The sequence below is a fragment of the Pipistrellus hanaki genome (genome assembly GCF_964339955.1).
Source record: "Pipistrellus hanaki genome assembly, chromosome: 14".
Classification (NCBI taxonomy): domain Eukaryota; kingdom Metazoa; phylum Chordata; class Mammalia; order Chiroptera; family Vespertilionidae; genus Pipistrellus; species Pipistrellus hanaki.
In genome coordinates, this window is record NC_140516.1 from 33,625,882 (window position 1) to 33,645,302 (window position 19,421).

Consider the following 19,421-nt stretch of genomic DNA (forward strand, 5'->3'; position numbering starts at 1 on the left):
GGCCCCACCTGGCTGGACAGGGGAGCGGGGGGAGGTCTGCACGCACGCCAGACAGGGATTGGCCGAGCATAGAGCCCGGCAGCATCACTTCCTCCCTGGGTGGCTCCGAGCAAGACTTTTCCTGCCACTTAATTAAGCTTGTGTTTGGCTCCTCGGAGACGAGCCGTTCAGACAGGGCCGCCTTTCTCCCTGAAAAGCTGGCTCCCTCCGCTTCCTTGTCTCCCTCACACGGAGCCCTCCTTCCTGCCCTGCGTGCCTTTTCCTGTCTAGACCTCAGGGCTGGATCAGGGGAGAAAAGGAAAACGATCGGATTGCCGAGCCAGAGGATTACTCCACTCCCCGGCCCGGCACGTGGCCTCGGGGCGTGCAGCGCAGAGGGTGTGCGCACGTGTGCGTGTGCGTGTGTGTGGTGTGTGCGTGTGTGTGTGGTATGCGTGTGTGTGTGTGTGTGTGTGTGTGTGTGCGCGTGTGTGTGTGCGCGCGAGCCCGGGCACCGAGTGAGTGTGAGGTCCCCTGAGGATGGGTGTGACGGGGTGTGAGCGAGGGGACAATGGTGTTCTTCTCATGACCCTTTTGACTCCCATGGAAGTCTTTTTTTCTTGTGCATTTTCATATTTATTGTCCGCTCTAAAGACTGGAATTTTTAAAGGCTTATTGTTGAAAACATGACGGATGTCCCCTTCTTCCCCCCAATGACATCCTCCACTCTGCCCCGGCCCCACTCTGCCCCCGCCCCATCCCCACACTCCTGTTTGGATGTTTGTCCAGTTCACCGCTGCAGGTTCAGAGCCTAGGTCAGACTTTGGCACGGGTATCGCTCTTCACTTGCGTGCCAGGAGGAAAGGAAGGACCGGGAGACGTTCAGACGGGCGCCTTACCTGCCGAAGATCGGGTTGAGGGTGTTGGGTACGTAGTGGTCCCGGTCTTCGATTACTTTCTTGCCCAGCGTTATCTTTATATACGGGTCACACTGTGAGGACAAGACAGACGGTGGGTTATGTCACCGTGGGATGCCAGGCGCTTTCTGGGACAGATGCACGTGGGCCTCCAGTGCCATCCCAAAGGCTGCGGCCCTGGGCCCCTCAGACAAGGTCTGAGTGACGTCTCCCCACGTGGCACACGGCCAGCCGTCCTCAAAGCAGGCGTGTGGGGCCGAGGCGGTGGCAGGGAGGAGTGTCAGAGCAGATCTCCTCCGAGGTCGGTCACGTCAGTAAGTGAGGATGAACCAGGCCGATCCAAGCCCCTCAAGCTCTCAGATAAATGCCCCTCTTGAATGCAGGTTTTGATGAAGTATCTTTCCCCCAATGAGACAACAGAAGCCCCGACAGAAAGAACATGACAATTACTGCGGCTGATGACTGTAATTATCTGGCTACGGCAGAAGGCCCCACACCCAAACTCTTCTTACCAGGCCATTGTTGTCCTGGGGCTGCAGCTCTAAGCCTCGAACAATGTAAATCCGAACCAAGCATTCCTGCGGGACGCTGTCAGGCAATTCCCGAAACTGCCTGGGAGGGGGCCGCACGCTGGGGTCATCAGGCAGCGGGTAGATTCTAAAGGAGCCCTAGAGAGAGACACGCAGGTGGACTCACAGGGCCCGGGGTGACCTGGGCAGAGGGTACCTGGGCAGTGGCCCCCCCCCCCCCCCGGCCCCTTCCCCCTCTCCCCCGCACTCCAGGAAAGCCACAGGGGTGTGCCAGTGGGTGAGAAAGGGCTGCCTTTTGTGAAAAAGACAACATGTATTGAAGCTTGCATTCTTCCTGAAGAAAAAGTGAAATAATGATAAAGTAATTATTTAATAGGTTACAGGGAGAAGGGCAGGGCAGAAGCAGGGAGGCCGGGTAAAAGCTGGAGGTGTTTTGGACCAGTATGATGATGATGGCAAAGGTGGTGGTCAGAAGTAAGCTAGAGCATCCATTTTAAACCCCCACTAAAGCACTAGACCACCTTCCCTTTTTTGGGGGTCACCCCGTAGACCCTCTCCCACTCCCGTTCATCCCTCAGGCCTCAGCCGAAAGGGGTTCCCTCTTCCAGAAACCCTCCCTGACTGCCCAGGGCCTGGCGTGTCTCCTGCATGCTCTCACCTTACTCCGCACTCACTCTTGCCTCAGCACCGGCTTCTGGGTTACAGTTGTCTATTTATTGTCTATATTCTTCACCATTATGCTCTCCAGGACCTAACAGGGCTGAGTATATAGCAGCAGCACAAAGCATGGTATTTGAATGAGTGAGCCATCAGGCCTGCTTCAGAGGCCATACTGTATATTTTATCCTGAAACCAGCTGAAGCACAAGAGAAAACACCTTGGATTGGGAACACATGGATTCTAGTTCCAACTGCACTCAGTCGGCCAAGCAGCATGAAGTTAGCACCTAGTATGTGCCATGTACTGGGGACCCAAAAATAACCTCAAGAAACCCAGTGTGGCAGGGGGATGCTATATCGGTTTGACTCTCCTGCCATCTCTGATTGCTCGATGGGATGCTGTGATGAGGACCTTGAGACCACGTGCAGGGTCCAGTGCTCTGGTCGACTGGCAATGTCTGCTGCTACTGGAAAGGACTAGGAAGCTACAGCACAGCTGCCAAGGATTTGCCAACAGCCGTGGGAGGGAGGAGCAGTCATGAAAGCAGATACTTCCAAGGGAAAGATGCTTTAACAGGGCAGGAAGGAGCCCAGGCCTGTGGAAGCCTGGAGCAGCAGTGAGTCACTCTGCCAGGAGCAATCAGGGAACACTTCACAAAGAATGGGACATTGGAGCCGGCTTACAGGAATGAGTAGGAGTTTGTCAGACCACAAAGAGGGAAGGAAGGGCAGGAGGGAAGGAAGGCTCCCAGTTGTGAAAGGACAAGGTGTGTTTGGGGCTCGGGAGAGGTCCTCACGGAATGGGGGAGTCAAGTGGCTAAGATGCCTGTGAAATGCTGGCTCCACCTTGGGAAGGCGTTGAGACTTGATCAGGTGGAAGACCAAATGCTCTCTCTAAGCAGTCAAGAGTCATGGTTGGGTTTGGTTGTTTGGGGGAATGGGCTGGAGTGGGACGAGAAAGGTGGCAAGGACAATCAGTTGGGGAGTTGACAGATTGGTCCTGCTGAAAGCCTGGGAGGGCGGTGGGCATGGGGAGGGGCACTCAATCTTGGAGAGGCTGAATCTATAGGATTCCAGGCTGCTTGGCATGAGGAGGAAGAGAGAGACTGAGGATGGCTTTGAGAGAAGCCTGGAGCAGCAGTGAGTCACTCTGCCAGGAGCAATCAGGGAACACTTCACAAAGAATGGGACATTGGAGCCGGCTTTGCCCTTTACTAGTCAGCGCCTTCTAGCATCTTTCAGATGTCAGAGGACATGACTGTATCCGGACGCAGGTTTTCCTTTATTCTAGGCCAGTGGTGGACAAACTCATAAGTCAACAGAGCAGCAAACCGCGGCTAGCGAGTCGCATGAGGCTCGCATGCCGCAGTTTGCTGACCACTGTTCCAGGCCTATAAAGAAAATAGTGGGGGGTTTTAAACAGGACAAACACATTGCACTCACCTTAAACTCTCCTACCACAGAAGGGTCTTCATTGTGGTCTGATTTGCCTCGATACAGCTTGAAAGTGTTTGAGAAGTCTGTCAGGCCCTCAAATTCTGCTACATGCTCTAGTTCACAATCATATATCTGAAAAACCATCAACAGAGTCTTAACTTCTCCTTACAGGTGGAGTATAAAACAATAAAAGAAGACTGACAATAGCAAATGGGCGTGAGGAAGGAGATGGAGCAATGGGAAGTCTCAGATTCCTGGCAGGAGTGTAGAAAGACACATCCACTTTGGAAAAAGCTCTGCCATGTTCTTATGGGGTTAAACACCTATTCTATAATGCAGAAATTGCAATCCTATGTACTTATTCAAGAGAAATAAAAACAGGTCCACGTGGTACAAGAATGCCCATAGCAGCCTCATCATCAGGTTTCTCAATCTGGATAAACAAATCATGGCCATCCATACAAGGATGAAAGAGGACAAACTAACTGCACACACAACAGCATGATGGATCCCAAAGCTACTATGTTGGGCTAAAGAAGCCACACACAAAATGCATACTGTATGCATCCGTTTGCATGAAGTATAAAAACAGGCAAACTCAACCTATGGTGATGAAATCAGATCTGTTGTCTCTGGGAGTGAGAAAAGGTTGTGAGAATTGACTGAAAGGGGTACAAAGGCGTTTTCCATGATGATGGGACTGTTCTTTGCTTTGTTTTGGCTATGGTTTACACAAGAATATACAATGATCAAAACTCATGGAATGGATTACTTTCAAGTATGAAAATTATACCTTAACAAACAAACAAACAAACAAACAAAAACTAGAAGAGGAGGAGGATGAGGAGAAGGGATGAGGAAGAGGGAAGAAAGAAGGGGAGGAGGGAAGAAAAGAATGAAGGAAGGAAAAAGGATGGACCATGGGACTGACCGATCAGACCAGTCTGAACATTTTTCTAAATTAGTGGTTCTTTACATGCCAGTATTTCTTAAGCTGCAATGACAACATGAAAAAATGTGCGTTTTCCACTTTGATGGGGAAATACATCATTTCTCATTTTAGAGTTTCTTTCTCCTAGGTATTGTTCTGAAAAATTTCCCATGTGCTTCTACTCGAGTGTATTACAGTCTGAAAAACTGAATGAAGAATTGGAAAACCCACACATTAACAGAAAGATCATGGATAGTCAGACCTGCCTAGCTCAAGAGCTTGTCTTCTTCCCCCTGGACACATGTGCCAATGGCTGTGATTGTATGCTGAATATGTGTAACAGTAAACTTATCAGCTAGTGAAGCTGATGACTGCATGCAGGACTGAAAGAAGCATGTTGACATTTCATGCGGTTCATGTGACGTGACTTTTAGGTGCCCGTGGGTCAAAGCGGACAACTGTTGACCTAATTAGTGTGGAGCCAACCCATTCCCAACCCTCTGCCAGCTGCCCCAGAGTGACAGTCACATAAACACAGATCATCAGCTGTCCTTAAGCTCCTGGAATCTTGGTCAAGCCAAAAACCATTGCAAGAGGGCTCAACAGGAGGCCAGAGGTACTCCTGGCCGCTCCCAGCCAGCTTATGCCTTTGGACCTTTCTGTCTTCTGCTGAGCTATGCCTGTGGCTGGTTTTAGTGACTATTGTTCCCTACCCACAGCCGCATAGGCCCAGGTACCTTGAGTTTGGAATAGCCTTTCTGAATATAAAGTCCACATTTTTCATGTTCTCCTGTGGAGGCATAAAATTTACTCCACCAGTCAATGATTTCTTCCTCCTAAAGAAAGAGATGTCAAGATGGAAAAATCTTTAGTGATGACCAAGATTTCCAATCAGTGCAGGAAAACTCATACATAATAGGCAATAGAAATAGGTACTTCTCAACCCCAAACAGGCAAGATTACATGACTTTTGTTTACATGTACAATAGGAAAAGCATTCCTGACTCTTCTAGAAGCTGGAGGTGATAGGATCCTTGGCCAATAAAATGTGTTTGGCATTACTGCCCACAGCTATACTAGATGATTTTCTTACATCCTATAGATGCAATCAATTCATTTGTCTGCTTTTACTTTTTTATCCTCTTGAATTGATAGTTGCATATACAGATAATAGGTTAAAAGAAAACCTTCAAAATAGGTTTTCTACTATTTCATTTCCTTAGCCCCTTTAGCTGGCAATGCCTTGTAGAACAAAGCTCACTAATCTAAGAGTTAGAAAAACTGGTTCTATTTCAAGTTCCATCCTTTACATTATAAGCCATATCCTTACGTTATATGCCATACCAGCTTGAGCACATCCTTTAATGACTCTGAGCATCAGTTTCTTCATCCACTGACTGGGATAATACACTACCTGTCTCCATCTTCAGGAGTAAATAAAATCATTGTTTTTGTAAATAAGATCATTCGGAGAAAGAGCTTTGCAAGTGATAAAATGAGAACAAAAGTAGGAAGGTGCTATGGTTCATTTAGAACAGGGGCACCTTGGAGATTCTGACTCAATCAGCCTGGGAGAGACCTGGGCACCCGGGTGACTCCCATGCACAGCCATGTGGAGGGCGTCTGGTTTAGCTGGGTGGTTCTTAACTGGGCAGAAGAGACAGCACCTCAGAGTCATTTGTGGAACATTTTCAAACTGCCAAAGGCTATCGTTCATAGAAGCCGCTGTAATTCCCACTCAGATTTATAACAAACAGATCCTCATCACGCCCACCAACTGCTTATTTTAATCTACCTATAAAAGAGTGGTGATGTCTTAAATACAGTGTCACCTGCAGCATGGTTTCCTACACAGTCTTGGGGGAAGGAAGAAGGAACACTCGAGAAAAACTACTTTTTATCTGAGTACAGTATATGTATGTACACACACACACACACACACACACACACACACACACAACCCAGTTATTTCCCTGTTAGGGGTCAGTAACCTACACTGCATTTAAAAAAATTTTTCTTTCTATATTAGCTATCAGCAGAAAATATAGGAGTCTTAAATCTAATACAAGCCTATACAACACTTACCTTTTCTGTCAGCTGTTCGTCACATGTATGGGCAGGAAGAGGGCAGACCACACAACAGGTCACACAGACAGACACGAGACCCCATGAGCATTGGGTTGAAAGAGAAAGAGAGAAGGAGAAATTATTCTCATGCATATTTTATATCATCAACATTTTGATGGACCATTTAAATTATTCAAGATGGTCCTACTTCAACAGATCTTACTGTTGCTGTTTTTTCTGAAAATGTGCAAAGGGTTATAAACAGTGTTCAAATGAGAGGCTCAGAGGGAGGCTCCACAGCCCATGGTTACAATCTCATTGTGGGCAGCGTAGTGGGCACACAGGAGGTGCTCATCTTCCTGCCCCCAGTCCCATTCCATCAGCCCCAAAGGTATACCCCCAACTCCGCCTCATTCTTATCCCTTCAAACACTCCTTCCCAAGGCATTCATGTCTAGCAGAACCCCAATATCATCCTGTGGGCACTTTTTCTTATTTTTTCCTCCCCCTGCGCCTGTATTATAGCTCCAAATACATATTCACCCATCAAAATTGCTCCAAATGTCAAATTTCTTATTGGCCCAATTCTTCTTTTTGAGTTTCTGCACGGAGAACCCAGCCCTGATCTTGGAGCACATCCAAGAGATGAGGGAACAGGGAGCTAGGATGTTGGGGCTTCCATTTTCTCTTGGCACCTGCTGCAACGTGCCCTTGGGGGCAGTGTGAAGGATTCTTACACAGACCCTCTCTCTGAAACCCTAACTTCAAGTTCATATCTCTCATGTGAGGTGAGAGAAGCCCCTCCCAACAGGCGCTCCCTGCGGCTGCTGCGTGGGTGGCCACAGGGCTTCTTCCAGCTGACTTTGCTCAGCACACACAACTGCCAAGAGAGGCAGAGGGGCAGGACAGAGGTAACACTTCTTTCTGTTAGATTTAAACCAAAGCGGGATTAAAGGTTAAAGTGTCACAGCCGAACTGAGATTTTGGAGAGAGAGATTTTTATGCCCACTTTCGAACGGTGCGTGAATTCAGATTACTAAAGTTTGTTTAATTCACTTCTATTTTTTGCTTCTCAAAATCATTTCAAAGCAGAGACCAGTTCGTGATTGAAAAGGCATTATGCAAAGCAAGCTGCTGATTTTAAAATGCAGTATTAATATGGGAGAATTTATGCATGCCGCTTGCTCATCAATTCACATGGAAAAGAAACGGAAGCAAACTACTGCTTTATCACATCCAAACAGAAGATTCTCCCCTTCGGCTTAGAACAATTGCATTTGCTTAAAGATTGCCTTTCACTCCAAAATCTATGAATAGGAAAAATCCAAAAGGAGAATGCAGGTCTGTAGACAGAGCCCCCGCAGCCCCAGGCAGCCCCAGGCAGCCTCAAGCATTTTCTTATCATACATACATGCACTGTCCTTGGAGGAATCATTTTGCCGAGTGCTGTTGACATACTGCTTAAGCACTGGAATTGGAAGGCAATTGTTGAAATGCCATGTAGCAACATCCATGTTATCTGGCTAGCAATTATCAATTTGCCCTGAAGACTTACCTCTCACTTTTCTTGTGATAGTGCTGAGCCCATTGGTTAAGAGCTCCTACCGTAAATCACAGGGTTTGGGTCTCTGAGAGGGCAAGACTGCCACCGAGAGCCACAGCCTCCACCTCCGGTCAAGGGCACAGTTAGTTTTGACCCACCCCCTTGACCGACCCATATACAAGGCTTGAATTGGTTAGTGGTAGTAGATGTTACATTACACACTCATCGCATGTACATATAACTCATGCCTACCATGCATGCATGTATAGTACATGTATGCATGTACAAAGCTACATGCACATGTCATAGAGGACATCAGCAAGCTTATTAATGGCTCTTCCAAAGCTCAACTTTACTCATCTGACTGCAGAGATTTTCACGGACTTCCCTGATGAACCGGTAGAGGCAGTTCTTTAGAAGCGATTCCAACCAGCCTTTCTTATCAACACGGGGTATCTCAACTGAGTGTTAGGAAAGCAAGCTGATCAAAGGCACTTATAACACAGTGGGACATTACCCACCGAGGACTGCTGCTACCACCCACAATGGCAAGGTTGCCATTTAAATGCTATGATGTAAACTGAACTTACACAGTGTGTTGCTACAGTAACCCAGTCATCTGTTAACTATTTTTAAGAAACGAATGAGAATAGTGGCACAGATTGGCTTTATTCTTCTCCTTGATCCTCCCACCCCCATACCCAGGCTCACTGAGTGCACAGTGGGCACCAATAAGAACTGATTGACTGGCCGAAACCGATTTGGCTCAGTGGTAGAGCGTCGGTCTGCGGACTGTAAGGTCCTGGGTTCGATTCCCGTCAAGGGCATGTACCTTGGTTGCGGGCACATCCCCGGTAGGGGGTGTGCAAGAGGCAGCTGGTCAATGTTTCTCTCTCATCGATGTTTCTAGTTCTCTATCTCTCTCCTTTCCTCTCTGTAAAAAATCAATAAAAATATATTAAAAAAAAAAAAAAAAGAACTGATTGACAATGGGAGGGGAAAAGGCTGGAGGCAGACTATAGAGCAGGTTCTTAAACTCCTTTTCCCCCCCCAGAGTGTTGTAAAAATGTTCACAAATGATCTTAAGCCTATCATACTTAACTTCTCCCTAGGCTACTACTGTTTTATGGGGAGCGTTTGGGGTAGTTTACAGAGGGAACCCAACGGTTTTGCAGATTTGATACTGTCATCTGCGATGGTGGAGGAGTCTCAGGGAATAGAACCTAACACACCGCTACACAGTGCTGGCTGTGGAGATCACATTTAACATGGTCCAATTGGTGAGCTTAATGCTGTGGGAAGGAAGTGGACTTTTTTTAAGGCACTGTTTATGGACATAACACATTAAAATGCAATCATGTGCATTTTTTGGCCAGTTTGCACGTTAAAACATGCTGTGAAAGCCCATCTTAAATGCCAACACAAACAGGGAGATATTTGATGTTTTCTTTTTTGTGGGCCAAGACCTTCCACCGCTGCCGCCCCACCCCACCCCCTCATACAATTGGCTGAATGGTTTTAAAATAGGATCCCGAGTGAGCATTTCCATCAATTTCTTGACTTCAAAACCACAGTGAATATAAGAATCGGGGATATCCCATACACTGACAAATAGGGCCATTAAAAATCCATGACCCTTCTGCTTCATGTAGGGAAAAAATTGGTGTGCTACATGCATCCATCTTCCCAATGTGGTAATGCTATAAACTTGCACTTGAAATTTCTTTTGCTAGCAAATTATGTCCCTCTGACTGCCCACACCAATGGTTCTTGGACCTGCCTGCAAATTAGAATTACTTGGGGAGATTTTAAAATATACTGATTGCTTGCCCAGCTGGTATGGCTCAGTGGTTGAGCATCAACCTATGAGGTCACAGTTCGATTCCATTCAGGGCACATGCCCTGGTTGCGGTCTTGATCCCCAGTAAGGGGTGTGTAGGAAGCAGCTGGTTGATGATTCTTTCTCATCATTGATGTTTCTGTCTCTCTCTCCTTTTCTTTTCCTCTCTGAAATCAATAAAAATATTTTAAAAATACAATAAAATAAAATATAGTGATGTCTAGGTTCCTCTTGGAGGGTGGGGCCTGGGCATATTTTAAGTATATGGGGTGACTGAGGGTAGAGGGCATTAATCCACACAGCATCACCATAACTTTTGATGAGTGCAATATTCAGATTCTTTACCTTGGAAAGTTGATCGTTATTATTTTAATTGCATTGAGTGCTTGTTTGACTAAATTCACCAATGCTTAGATACCTGGAAGATAAAACTGACGTTATTCAATGGCCATTTCTGAAGCCTACCTTCGAAGCCAGCAATGGTTTGGTGTTTTCTATTTCAATAATGACGTCCCGGCAGGGTGGGGTAGACATAAAGGAGGCTGCAAGACAATTTCATAATCTAAGATGCTTACAGAAATACAGTGGTGAGTCTACTTCAAGTTCAAGTTTAACAGCCAGAGTGGATGGTAGAGTTTTCTACTGGATGAGACTACTGAATGGAGAGAAGAGCATTCCAATGTAGAAAATAACCCAACAATTCATCACTTTTCCCAAAATCTGATAAGATTTTAGACATTTTTAGGGGACTATATGGTCAGCTTTTTTTTTTTTTTTTTTTTTTTTTGCCTTGGACAGTTAGCCCAGTGTCTATACACAGCATGTGCTCAAAAAAGAATTATGTCAGTACATGTCTTTCTTTAAAGGATGCAGAAGTCTAGGGGAGGGTTGGGGAAACCTACATCTAAGGGAGCCTCCTTTTCGTGAAATCTGTTCTAAGACACAGAATAGCTAAGCAGGGTGAAGAGCTACACATGTCAGTGGCTCGGTCAGTCCCGGTTGTTGAAATATAAGCTTAGGGAAATGGTACACGCCCTGACTTTATGTATTTTCCAGACTATTTGTGGCTCTGGATTTGGGAGTTACAGCAAGGACTCTGGGACAGCCCCCGGGCTCACTAGGTTGGTTCAGCTAACGGTATGCCAAAGCCTCAGCCTAGGGGGAGAGCGAGGGTGAGGGTGAGGGTGAGGGTGAAGGTGAGGGTGAGGGTGAGGGTGAGAGTGAAGATGAAGGAGAGGATGAGGGTGAGGGTGAGGGTGAAGGTGAAGGTGAGGCTGAGGGTGAGAGTGAGAGCTAAGTTTACCCTTTATGGAAGAAGCATCAAGCAGTCAGACACTCAACAGGAGCCCAGAACCCAAACAGAGCCAACTCTGCCAAGCCAAAAGAACTCTCTGCACAATCCACTGGGCAACTGACAGATCGGACATAAAGGAGTGGAGGGAAGACACATTTTCTAGGTACGGACCATGTGCCAGGCAGTAGGCTAAGCTCCTCACATATAGGATCTCATTTAATCCCTCCACAATACTGTAAAACATGTACCACTGTCCCCATTGTAAAAATTAAAAAACAAACCCAGTCTAAGAGAAAGCAAACCACTTGCTTTAGGCTAAGCATTAGTGGCAAGTGGAAATAAGTCGTCTAGGTCTATCTGACTCCAGTTTGTGATTTAAGCAACATACCAGGGCCCAGAGCAAACAATTAATGTCAGAGAAATGATCAGGGCGGCACTGAGGCAGCAGGGCAGACTGACTTTTATTGAGTATCCAGGGCACACCAGTTGCTATGCTAGGTCATTGGGTAGCCATATGGCACCTCCAGACTTATCAGCAGTCTCTCTGCTTCTAAGATTGCTCCCCACAACCTGGACAACTGCAACAGCAAAGAATGTGACAGCTAGATGGGCAGCCACGTGGGAATACAGCTGTATACAAATTCCTTCTTATAGTGTGAGTTCTCCACTTTCCCATCCTCAAGTAAACAAAATCTCAGGAATAGGAGGAAAAAGTTATTCTATGTGCTTCCAATATTAGGCCAACCAAGCAAGTACTTCCTCAACTCTTACCCTAGCATTACTGATTTTAAGAAAGTACCAGGCGAATCTAAAATAATAGATTCCAGTCTTGGGAACATTATGCTCCCCATGCTCCTTAAGGATTTTCCTCTTTGGGGCTTTGTGAAGCACTGACCACAGTTTCTGTTCGTCACACAGAATCACTGCCTGGACACCTCTGCCTCAGGCCCAGCCTATCCCTGAGCAGTAGACACAAATAGGTCCACTCAAGTGACTTGGGCCAGAGCAAGTATGCAGCATTTGTAACGATTTCTTATATTTGCATCAGAGAACTTTCTTTCATGAAAGCAGTTGGAAAAAAGGCTAGGGAAATGGCTTCTCTCCATTTAGTAATCTCAGATAAAACAATGCCTGCAGTTACTTTAATCCTTTTTGTTATAAAAATGTTGCTATTTTAGGTACTGTCAATTCAGCACAAAATGCTTTGCCTGGGAAATTCATGGGTAAACAGGGTTTTGCTCAAGTGTGACCGTGGGTTTTATTCTTTCCTCCTCTCTGAATCAGGGATGCAGGATGCTCAGGCCCACAGAGCAGACGAGTTTCAGAGGCTCTGTAATTAAAACCTCTAAAAGTGGGTTTGTCGCCGAACCAGTTTGGCTCAGTGGTAGAGCATCGGTCTGCGGACTGAAAGGTCCCAGGTTGGATTCCGGTCAGGGGCATGTACATTGGTTGCGGGCACATCCCCGGTAGGAGGTGTGCAAGAGGCAGCTGGTCGATGTTTCTCTCTCATTGACATTTCTAGCTCTCTCTCTCTCCCTTCCTCTCTGTAAAAAAAAATCAATAAAATATATATTTAAAAAAATAAATAAATAAAATAAAAGTGGGTTTGTCCATACCAAACCTTATGGAAGATTAAATAAAGCTGGTTAGCGGCCAGGCCTGAGGCCACCAGTGACCAGCTGAATGAGTGCCATTCTCTGTGGGCTCTACTCTCCTGAGGCCAGGAGCCCTGGGAGTTCGTTCACTGAGGCAACCTGGTCCCCAGGCCCAACACAGTCCCTGGCACAAGGTAAGGTGAAAACAAGTCTTTACTGAATGGACAAGGGCAAAATGCTATTCATGAACTATTTATTATGGAATGCTAAGGTAAGTACCATGCCCACTCTATCACTTATTAATTACCTAAGTCATTTTGGCCTAAGGTAAGTCATTTAAACTCAGCAGGTGTTATTTTTTTCTTGATGGATAACAATGAATAATACCCTTCAAAGTACATCCCAACAATGCTGGGATGCATTAATGCGGTGGGACAACAAGTCAAAAGCAGTTTAAAAGAAAAGTCCCCTCCAACTGTGCACACGAGGTGTAGAGAGGAGGGCCTTGTATTTTGCCATAAAAATATTGACTACACCAGGCCCAGGCAGCACGGATCAGTGGTTGAGCATTGACCTATGAACCAGCTGGTTGCGGCACGATTCCCAGCCTGGGTTGTAGGCTCGATCTCTTGTGTGGGGCATGCAGGAGGCAGCCTATTGATGATTCTCTCTCATCAATGATGTTTCTATCTCTCTCCCTCTTACTTCCTCTCTGAAATCAATAATATATATATATATATATATATATATATATATATATATATATATCAAATATTCATCATACCAGACTGCAATCACCCACCTATCTTCCCTACTGGAGTAGATAAAAAGTTCACGCAGCACTCAACGTTTCTGACAAAGAAGTCTTCTGCTCATTCCAGAGCAGCGTCCCTCTGAAGGTGACAGCTTGAGCATTGGGTCCCCCCAAAACGAGGCCAGGATCCACGTCTAGCTCTGCCACATACTGACTATATTATCTTGGGAAAGTTACACTGCTCGTTCTAACTCAAACTGCTTCCTCATCTGCAAATCTGGACAATGACTACTTACCTCGAGCAGGTTTGCAAAGATTAAGTCAGATCAGGCATGAAAAGACCCATGTGCTATTTGTAGACTTCATTTTACCTTTGAGCTGTGGCACGATATCCTCCTTCCCTGCATACGGGTCACAGCGAAAGCGGTCCAGGTGGTTGATGGTGCACTGGCCGACAATGGGCTTCCGTCCAAACTGCCTGTGATCAATGACCTTGATCACCAGCGGAGGCATGTACAGTTCCTCTTTGGGCAAGAACTGGGGGTCACAGAGGTAAGCGTCACTTCTCTCTACAAGACCTGACAAGAGCAGCTTTGCCAACAAACACCTCCCAAAGGATCAACCCAGGATCTTTTTGTCTGTTTGGCACAGCCCGGGGGACTCACAGTTAAGTAGCCCAGTAACTGGCATGCGAGGCAAGCAGCACATGCCTGAAGGCATGAACTCTGAGCCAGACCACCTGGGACGGGCAGGATCCTGGCTCTCCCACTAGGAGCCGCATGACCTCAGGGAACTTTCTCTACCCCAATTACCTTCTCAGTAACAGTAGCGTTGTTGAGTTAATACATGTGAAGTGCCCAGAATAGTACCTTAGTACCTGGCTCTGCTCTGTGACAGGATGTGGAGTTAGCGTTTAGTTGGAATTTAAAAATGCTCACACTCAAAGGGGACCTTCAAGGGAAATAACTGTGGCTTGGGAATCTTTTAGCCCTGGAAGTTCAGTGCCAAAATGGGATGCTCATTTTTCCTCAACGCCTCTCGGTTCCTCCATGTGGAATCTGGTGGCCTTGGTGACGCTGTCTGATTGGGAAAGCATTGCTGGTCTCAGGTGAATTTCCACCTCTGAGCTTGCAGAGGGACGGGAGAAGCTGGGGTCAACTGAGTAGCTTCCCTCACCTTTGCCGCCCAGGGCTAGATTCCAGGCTAGAACTTGGGGTGGCGGGTAGGGCGGGGCTGGGGAGTGGACACGGATGGTTGGAGCGGCCTGGCAGCGATCACTTCGGGATTTTGGCTTGGAGCACCAGGTGGTTCTCCATTGCACCATTGTCGGGGAAGATCATGGGCTTTGGTGTTGGAGGGACCTGAGTCCAAACTCTAGCCACCCGCTTGCTAGCTGTGTAAGTTTCCCCCAAAGTGAGCGTACGAGGAGAAAAATGCTGCTCTCTACAGGGTCAGTTCTGGACTGCTGCTGTAGTCCTGCCACTCCCTGCGGGGACGTGGGTAAGACATTTCCCCTCTCTCCGCCTCAGCCTCCTCGTCTATAAAAGGGGAAGTTAATCCACAGCACCCTAGAGTTCAAGAGCAGGGTGTTGGAGACACCAAATGACTGGGCTGGGGAAAGGATCAGGAAGGTTCTGGACTTTCTACCCCGTCTTTATTTTTTATCTCTTTTCATATAGCAGAGTGAAACAGAACGATTCTTCTCTTTAGAAAGTGAAGGATTGTGGAAGGACAAAGTGACCTCATCTCCTTCCAAACTAGTCTGTGTCTACGATGGAAGACTGAGAACCAGAGCTGATGCTGCCTCATTTCTAATAACCAGAGGGTAACTCTGACTCAACAAAGTAGATGTCATCGCAGGGGTGCCCGGAGGTGGGGCCCAGGCCCAGGCTGTTCGGATGTGGCCCCATTTCCTCATGTGGGTTCCACCCTGACTGTTCCTCCCCAGTCAGCCAGCCCCTATGTGGAGGGTTCTGGTCCCTGTGCACCTACCGGGCCACAAGGGAGGGTTAACTTTCCGCCCTCAGGGCATTGGGCAAGGGCTTATCACAGTGGAAGAGATGGAAAGTTTCCTGGAGAAATACATCAGTATCGCTCATAGATAGTTCTGTCTCATTGGGGTTGTCTGAAACCTTAAGAAGCCATCACGACAGTGTAAGAGTGTAAGGGGGAAGAGGCACTGCCCAGTGACTCCAACGCAGTTCTTCTAGTTGCTGTCAGACTTTGGAAATAGATAAGCTACATGTAGGTGAGCGGTGTCGATATATTTCATATTTCAAATAAAATCCAGCTACTCAGCACACACGAGTGATTACAGTCTTGATACTGTACCACTTTCATGAAGAGGACGGAACCCGGAAAGTTGGGTGTCTTCTTAAGGTTTTTGATGACCACGGACTCTACCCTCTCCCCTCCACACTCCACAATGAGACTCGGGGATGTGATAGAAGCCATCTGGTAGTTCTTCATATTTCTTAAGCCCCAAGCTAGAATCTAAGAAAAACAATGTAAAGAGAAGGGAAGGCAACCCAGCATATTCAACATAATATTCAAAGGGAAAAATTTTCTCTTCATACTCAGTCAATTCTTTAAGGAAGGCTTGTGAGGATTTGCTAAAAATCTCTTGAGAACATCATCCTAGAAAGCCTGCAGGCCATGCAACGGAGGCGGGCCTGCCACTCCTTCTCCTGCCTGAGCTGCTGAAATAGCAGAGCAGCTGAGTGCACGAATCAAATCCTGGCTGCGCCATGGAACAGGAGGTGAAGTCTGGCAGGTTGGTTAACCACTCTGTGTCCCATCTATAAACAGGACTGATAGTTTTATCTCTCCTGAGGTTATTTGAGGATCAAGTGTAAACTTCTTCACAGTGTCTGACATGCAAGCATTCAAAAATGACAGGGGTTGCTTAAAGCCATCTGCCTCCGTCTTTGAGAACAAGAGCATGACAGCTTAAGGATAGAAATCCCAAAGTGCCTGCTGCTTGACTAACAAGGCCCCTAAAGTAGGCCAGATCCTGTCCATTGAACTACCCACTTGGCTCCATTGGCCTGTGTCTGCTCCATTGTCTGACATCTCACCATTTCCAATACTCCCTTCCCACTCTCCATCTCCACCTCCCTCTGTGGTCCCTTCCCCTGTCTCTCTGTACACACAGGCGTGCTGTTTTGAGTCTGTTTTTCCTCTCCCAGTTCTTTCGTTGACCCGGGAAACTCAGAAATCTATTGACTCATAGTAAATGAGAACTCGAAAATCCCTCAGTAATGCTAGAATTGACTGCTCTGACAAGTCTTCTATTTCCATGAATATTTCAAAATTTGAGGCAAATCTATAATAATAAAAACATAATATGCTAATTAGACTGGATGCCCTTCTGGATGTCCTTCCAGACAAACCGAGGACTGCGAGGGAAGCCCAGGTCCTGGGTGTCAGCGGGAAGCCAGTGCTGGCAGCCAGGGGAGGGAAGGTCTACTCTTGCATGAATTTTGTGCACTGGGCCTCTAGTTCTATAATAAATTGGAGACAGCAAGATCCCATTTCCTCTATGAAAGATTCACTACAGCCATATCCATTTGATTTGATCACAAGTCACAGAGAGCAGCATACCTCAATAGCAGTGAGCTGAACCACAGGCCGGATCCCCTGGGGGACCATGTATAGATTCGGTGCCCTTTGTGAGGGAAGAATGGGAAGGTTGGAGCCACCCTGTGAAACAAAGATGCAAATGTCAATACCGCCTGTTAGTTCAAGTAAACAGTGCCTGGAGTTGTGAACAGAATTTTAAGCAGCTACTCTGAAAGCATGTGTGAGTGAGGACTCGGCAAGTACCTTCTGTCTCAGAATCAGCTCTGCAGTTACAAGGACGTCCCCGCAGGCCTTGTCCCCATTCATTACTGGGTACCAGAGAAGCTTGGGCGCGATGTCCTTTTCTGAGTTTAGTTTCACCAGAGGAGAGCACATGCTTCGTCCTAAAAATTCATCCTTGCCCTAGAGAAACAAACAATCCTTTAATTCCCCAAACAACACCCCTACACATCTCCATCAATCCCCAGAGCCATCTTAGAAATTTTAATTTACCTACCATTTTATCACTGTCAAAAAGTTCGATGACAACTTTGGGTGGGCTCTGTAGGACTGTTTGGGGTTCCCCACAGATTTCAATTTCATCAAATATAATGGTTTGGTCCCATGTGGGATTCAGAGTACAGTGGATGATCTCCGTGGTTTTACTTCGATGGAGGAAGGAAACATGAGCATATGGGTCTAAAACAGAAAAGGAGAGTAATAGTGGGGTCATAGACAAAGTCTGAAATCATAAAACTCCTAGAAGAAATCATTGGCTTGGCAATGATTTTTTAAAAAAAGTTTGACACCAGCCGAAACTGGTTTGGCTCAGTGGATGGAGCGTCAGTCTGCGGACTGAAGGGTCCCAGGTTCTATTCCGGTCAAGGGCATGTACCTTGGTTGCGGGCACATCCCCGGTAGGGGGTATGTGGGAGGCAGCTGGTCGATGTTACTCTCTCATCGACGTTTCTAGCTCTCTGTCTCTCTCCCTTCCTCTCTGTAAAAAATCAATAAAATACATTAAAAAAAAAAAAAAGTTTGACACCAAAGCAAAGGCAACAAAAGCAAAAATAAATAACTGGGACTAGATCAAACCAAAAAGCTTCTGCATAGCAAAGAAACCATCAGCAAAACGAAAAGGCAACCTGTGGATGAAGGGATGAAGATAATGAGGGACATTTATAGATATGGATACATATACATAAACGATGGAATATAATTCAGCCTTTAATAAACAGTAAATCCTGCCATTTGTGACAATATGGATGGACCTTGAGGGTATTATGTTAAGTGAAGTAAGCCAGACAGAGAGAAAAATATTACATGGTATTACTTATATATGGAATCTCCCACAAAAAGTCAAACTCATGGGAAAAAGAGAATAGAATGGAGGTTGCCAGGGGCTGGATGGAGGGGGAAGTGGGAGATATTAGTAAAAGGGTACACATTTTAGTTATAAGATGAATAAGGTCTGAGGATTTCATGTATAACATGGTGACTATCTATAATAATAAAAGCGTAATATGCTAATTAGACCAGACAGCAAAAAGACCTTCTAGACATACTTCCAGATGAAGCCATGGTGTCAGGGCCGAGACAGAGGCAGCCACTGGGGTGGGCCGAGGCAGTTAGGGGCAATCAGGCAGGCAGGTGAGCAGTTAGGGGTGATCAGGCAGAAAGGCAAGTGGTTAGGGGGGATCAGGCAGGCAGGCAGAGTGGTTAGGAGTCAGTGGTCCCGGATTGCAAGAGGGATATCCAACTGCCAGTCTAGGGATTCCTGTGGGATCAGTCCTAAATTGGCAGTTGGACATCCCCAAAGCAGTCCCAGATTGCGAGAGGGTATAGGCCAGGCTGAAGGACACCTCCCACCCCCACCTCCAGTGAATGAATTTTGTGCACTGGGCCTCTAGTAGATGAAAACACTGCACTGTATAATTGAAATTTGCTAGGAGAGTACAACTTAAGTGTTCTCATACACACAGACACACAAAAGGTAAATATGTGAGATCATGGACATGCTAACTCAATTGTGGGAATCCTTTCACAATGTGTACGTATATCATATTGTACATATTAAGTCTAACTTTTTCAATTACACCTCAATAAAGATGAAAAATGATAAGAAAAAAAATCCATTTATTCTCCACGCTAATTTCACAAAAACTTTTTGCATTTGCATAGAACAGATCTATCTGAGCATAAGCTAATCTCTAAACTAAAGCTGTTTCACATGAGCCAAAAAGAGTACTACTTGGTTTTTAGCATTGTAGCATCATATGGATGGGACTCTGATTTTGCTCCAGCGATATATCTTA

At 46.3% G+C, this 19,421-nt stretch overlaps 1 protein-coding gene across 1 annotated transcript in view; it reads right to left on the reverse strand.

The window, feature by feature from the left end:
- MYOF (myoferlin) overlaps positions 1-19,421 on the reverse strand; it is a 128,913-nt gene that overhangs the window by 17,756 nt on the left and 91,736 nt on the right. Inside the window, exons 33-43 of the mRNA XM_084904310.1 lie at positions 17,624-17,805; positions 17,371-17,529; positions 17,149-17,247; positions 15,877-16,038; positions 13,917-14,082; positions 10,368-10,444; positions 6,539-6,550; positions 5,191-5,289; positions 3,529-3,654; positions 1,409-1,564; positions 879-970 (exon numbers count right to left, since the gene is read on the reverse strand). Coding sequence (XP_084760436.1) covers positions 879-970; positions 1,409-1,564; positions 3,529-3,654; positions 5,191-5,289; positions 6,539-6,550; positions 10,368-10,444; positions 13,917-14,082; positions 15,877-16,038; positions 17,149-17,247; positions 17,371-17,529; positions 17,624-17,805 — 1,330 coding nt within the window. The remainder of the gene's footprint in view (positions 1-878; positions 971-1,408; positions 1,565-3,528; positions 3,655-5,190; positions 5,290-6,538; positions 6,551-10,367; positions 10,445-13,916; positions 14,083-15,876; positions 16,039-17,148; positions 17,248-17,370; positions 17,530-17,623; positions 17,806-19,421) is intronic.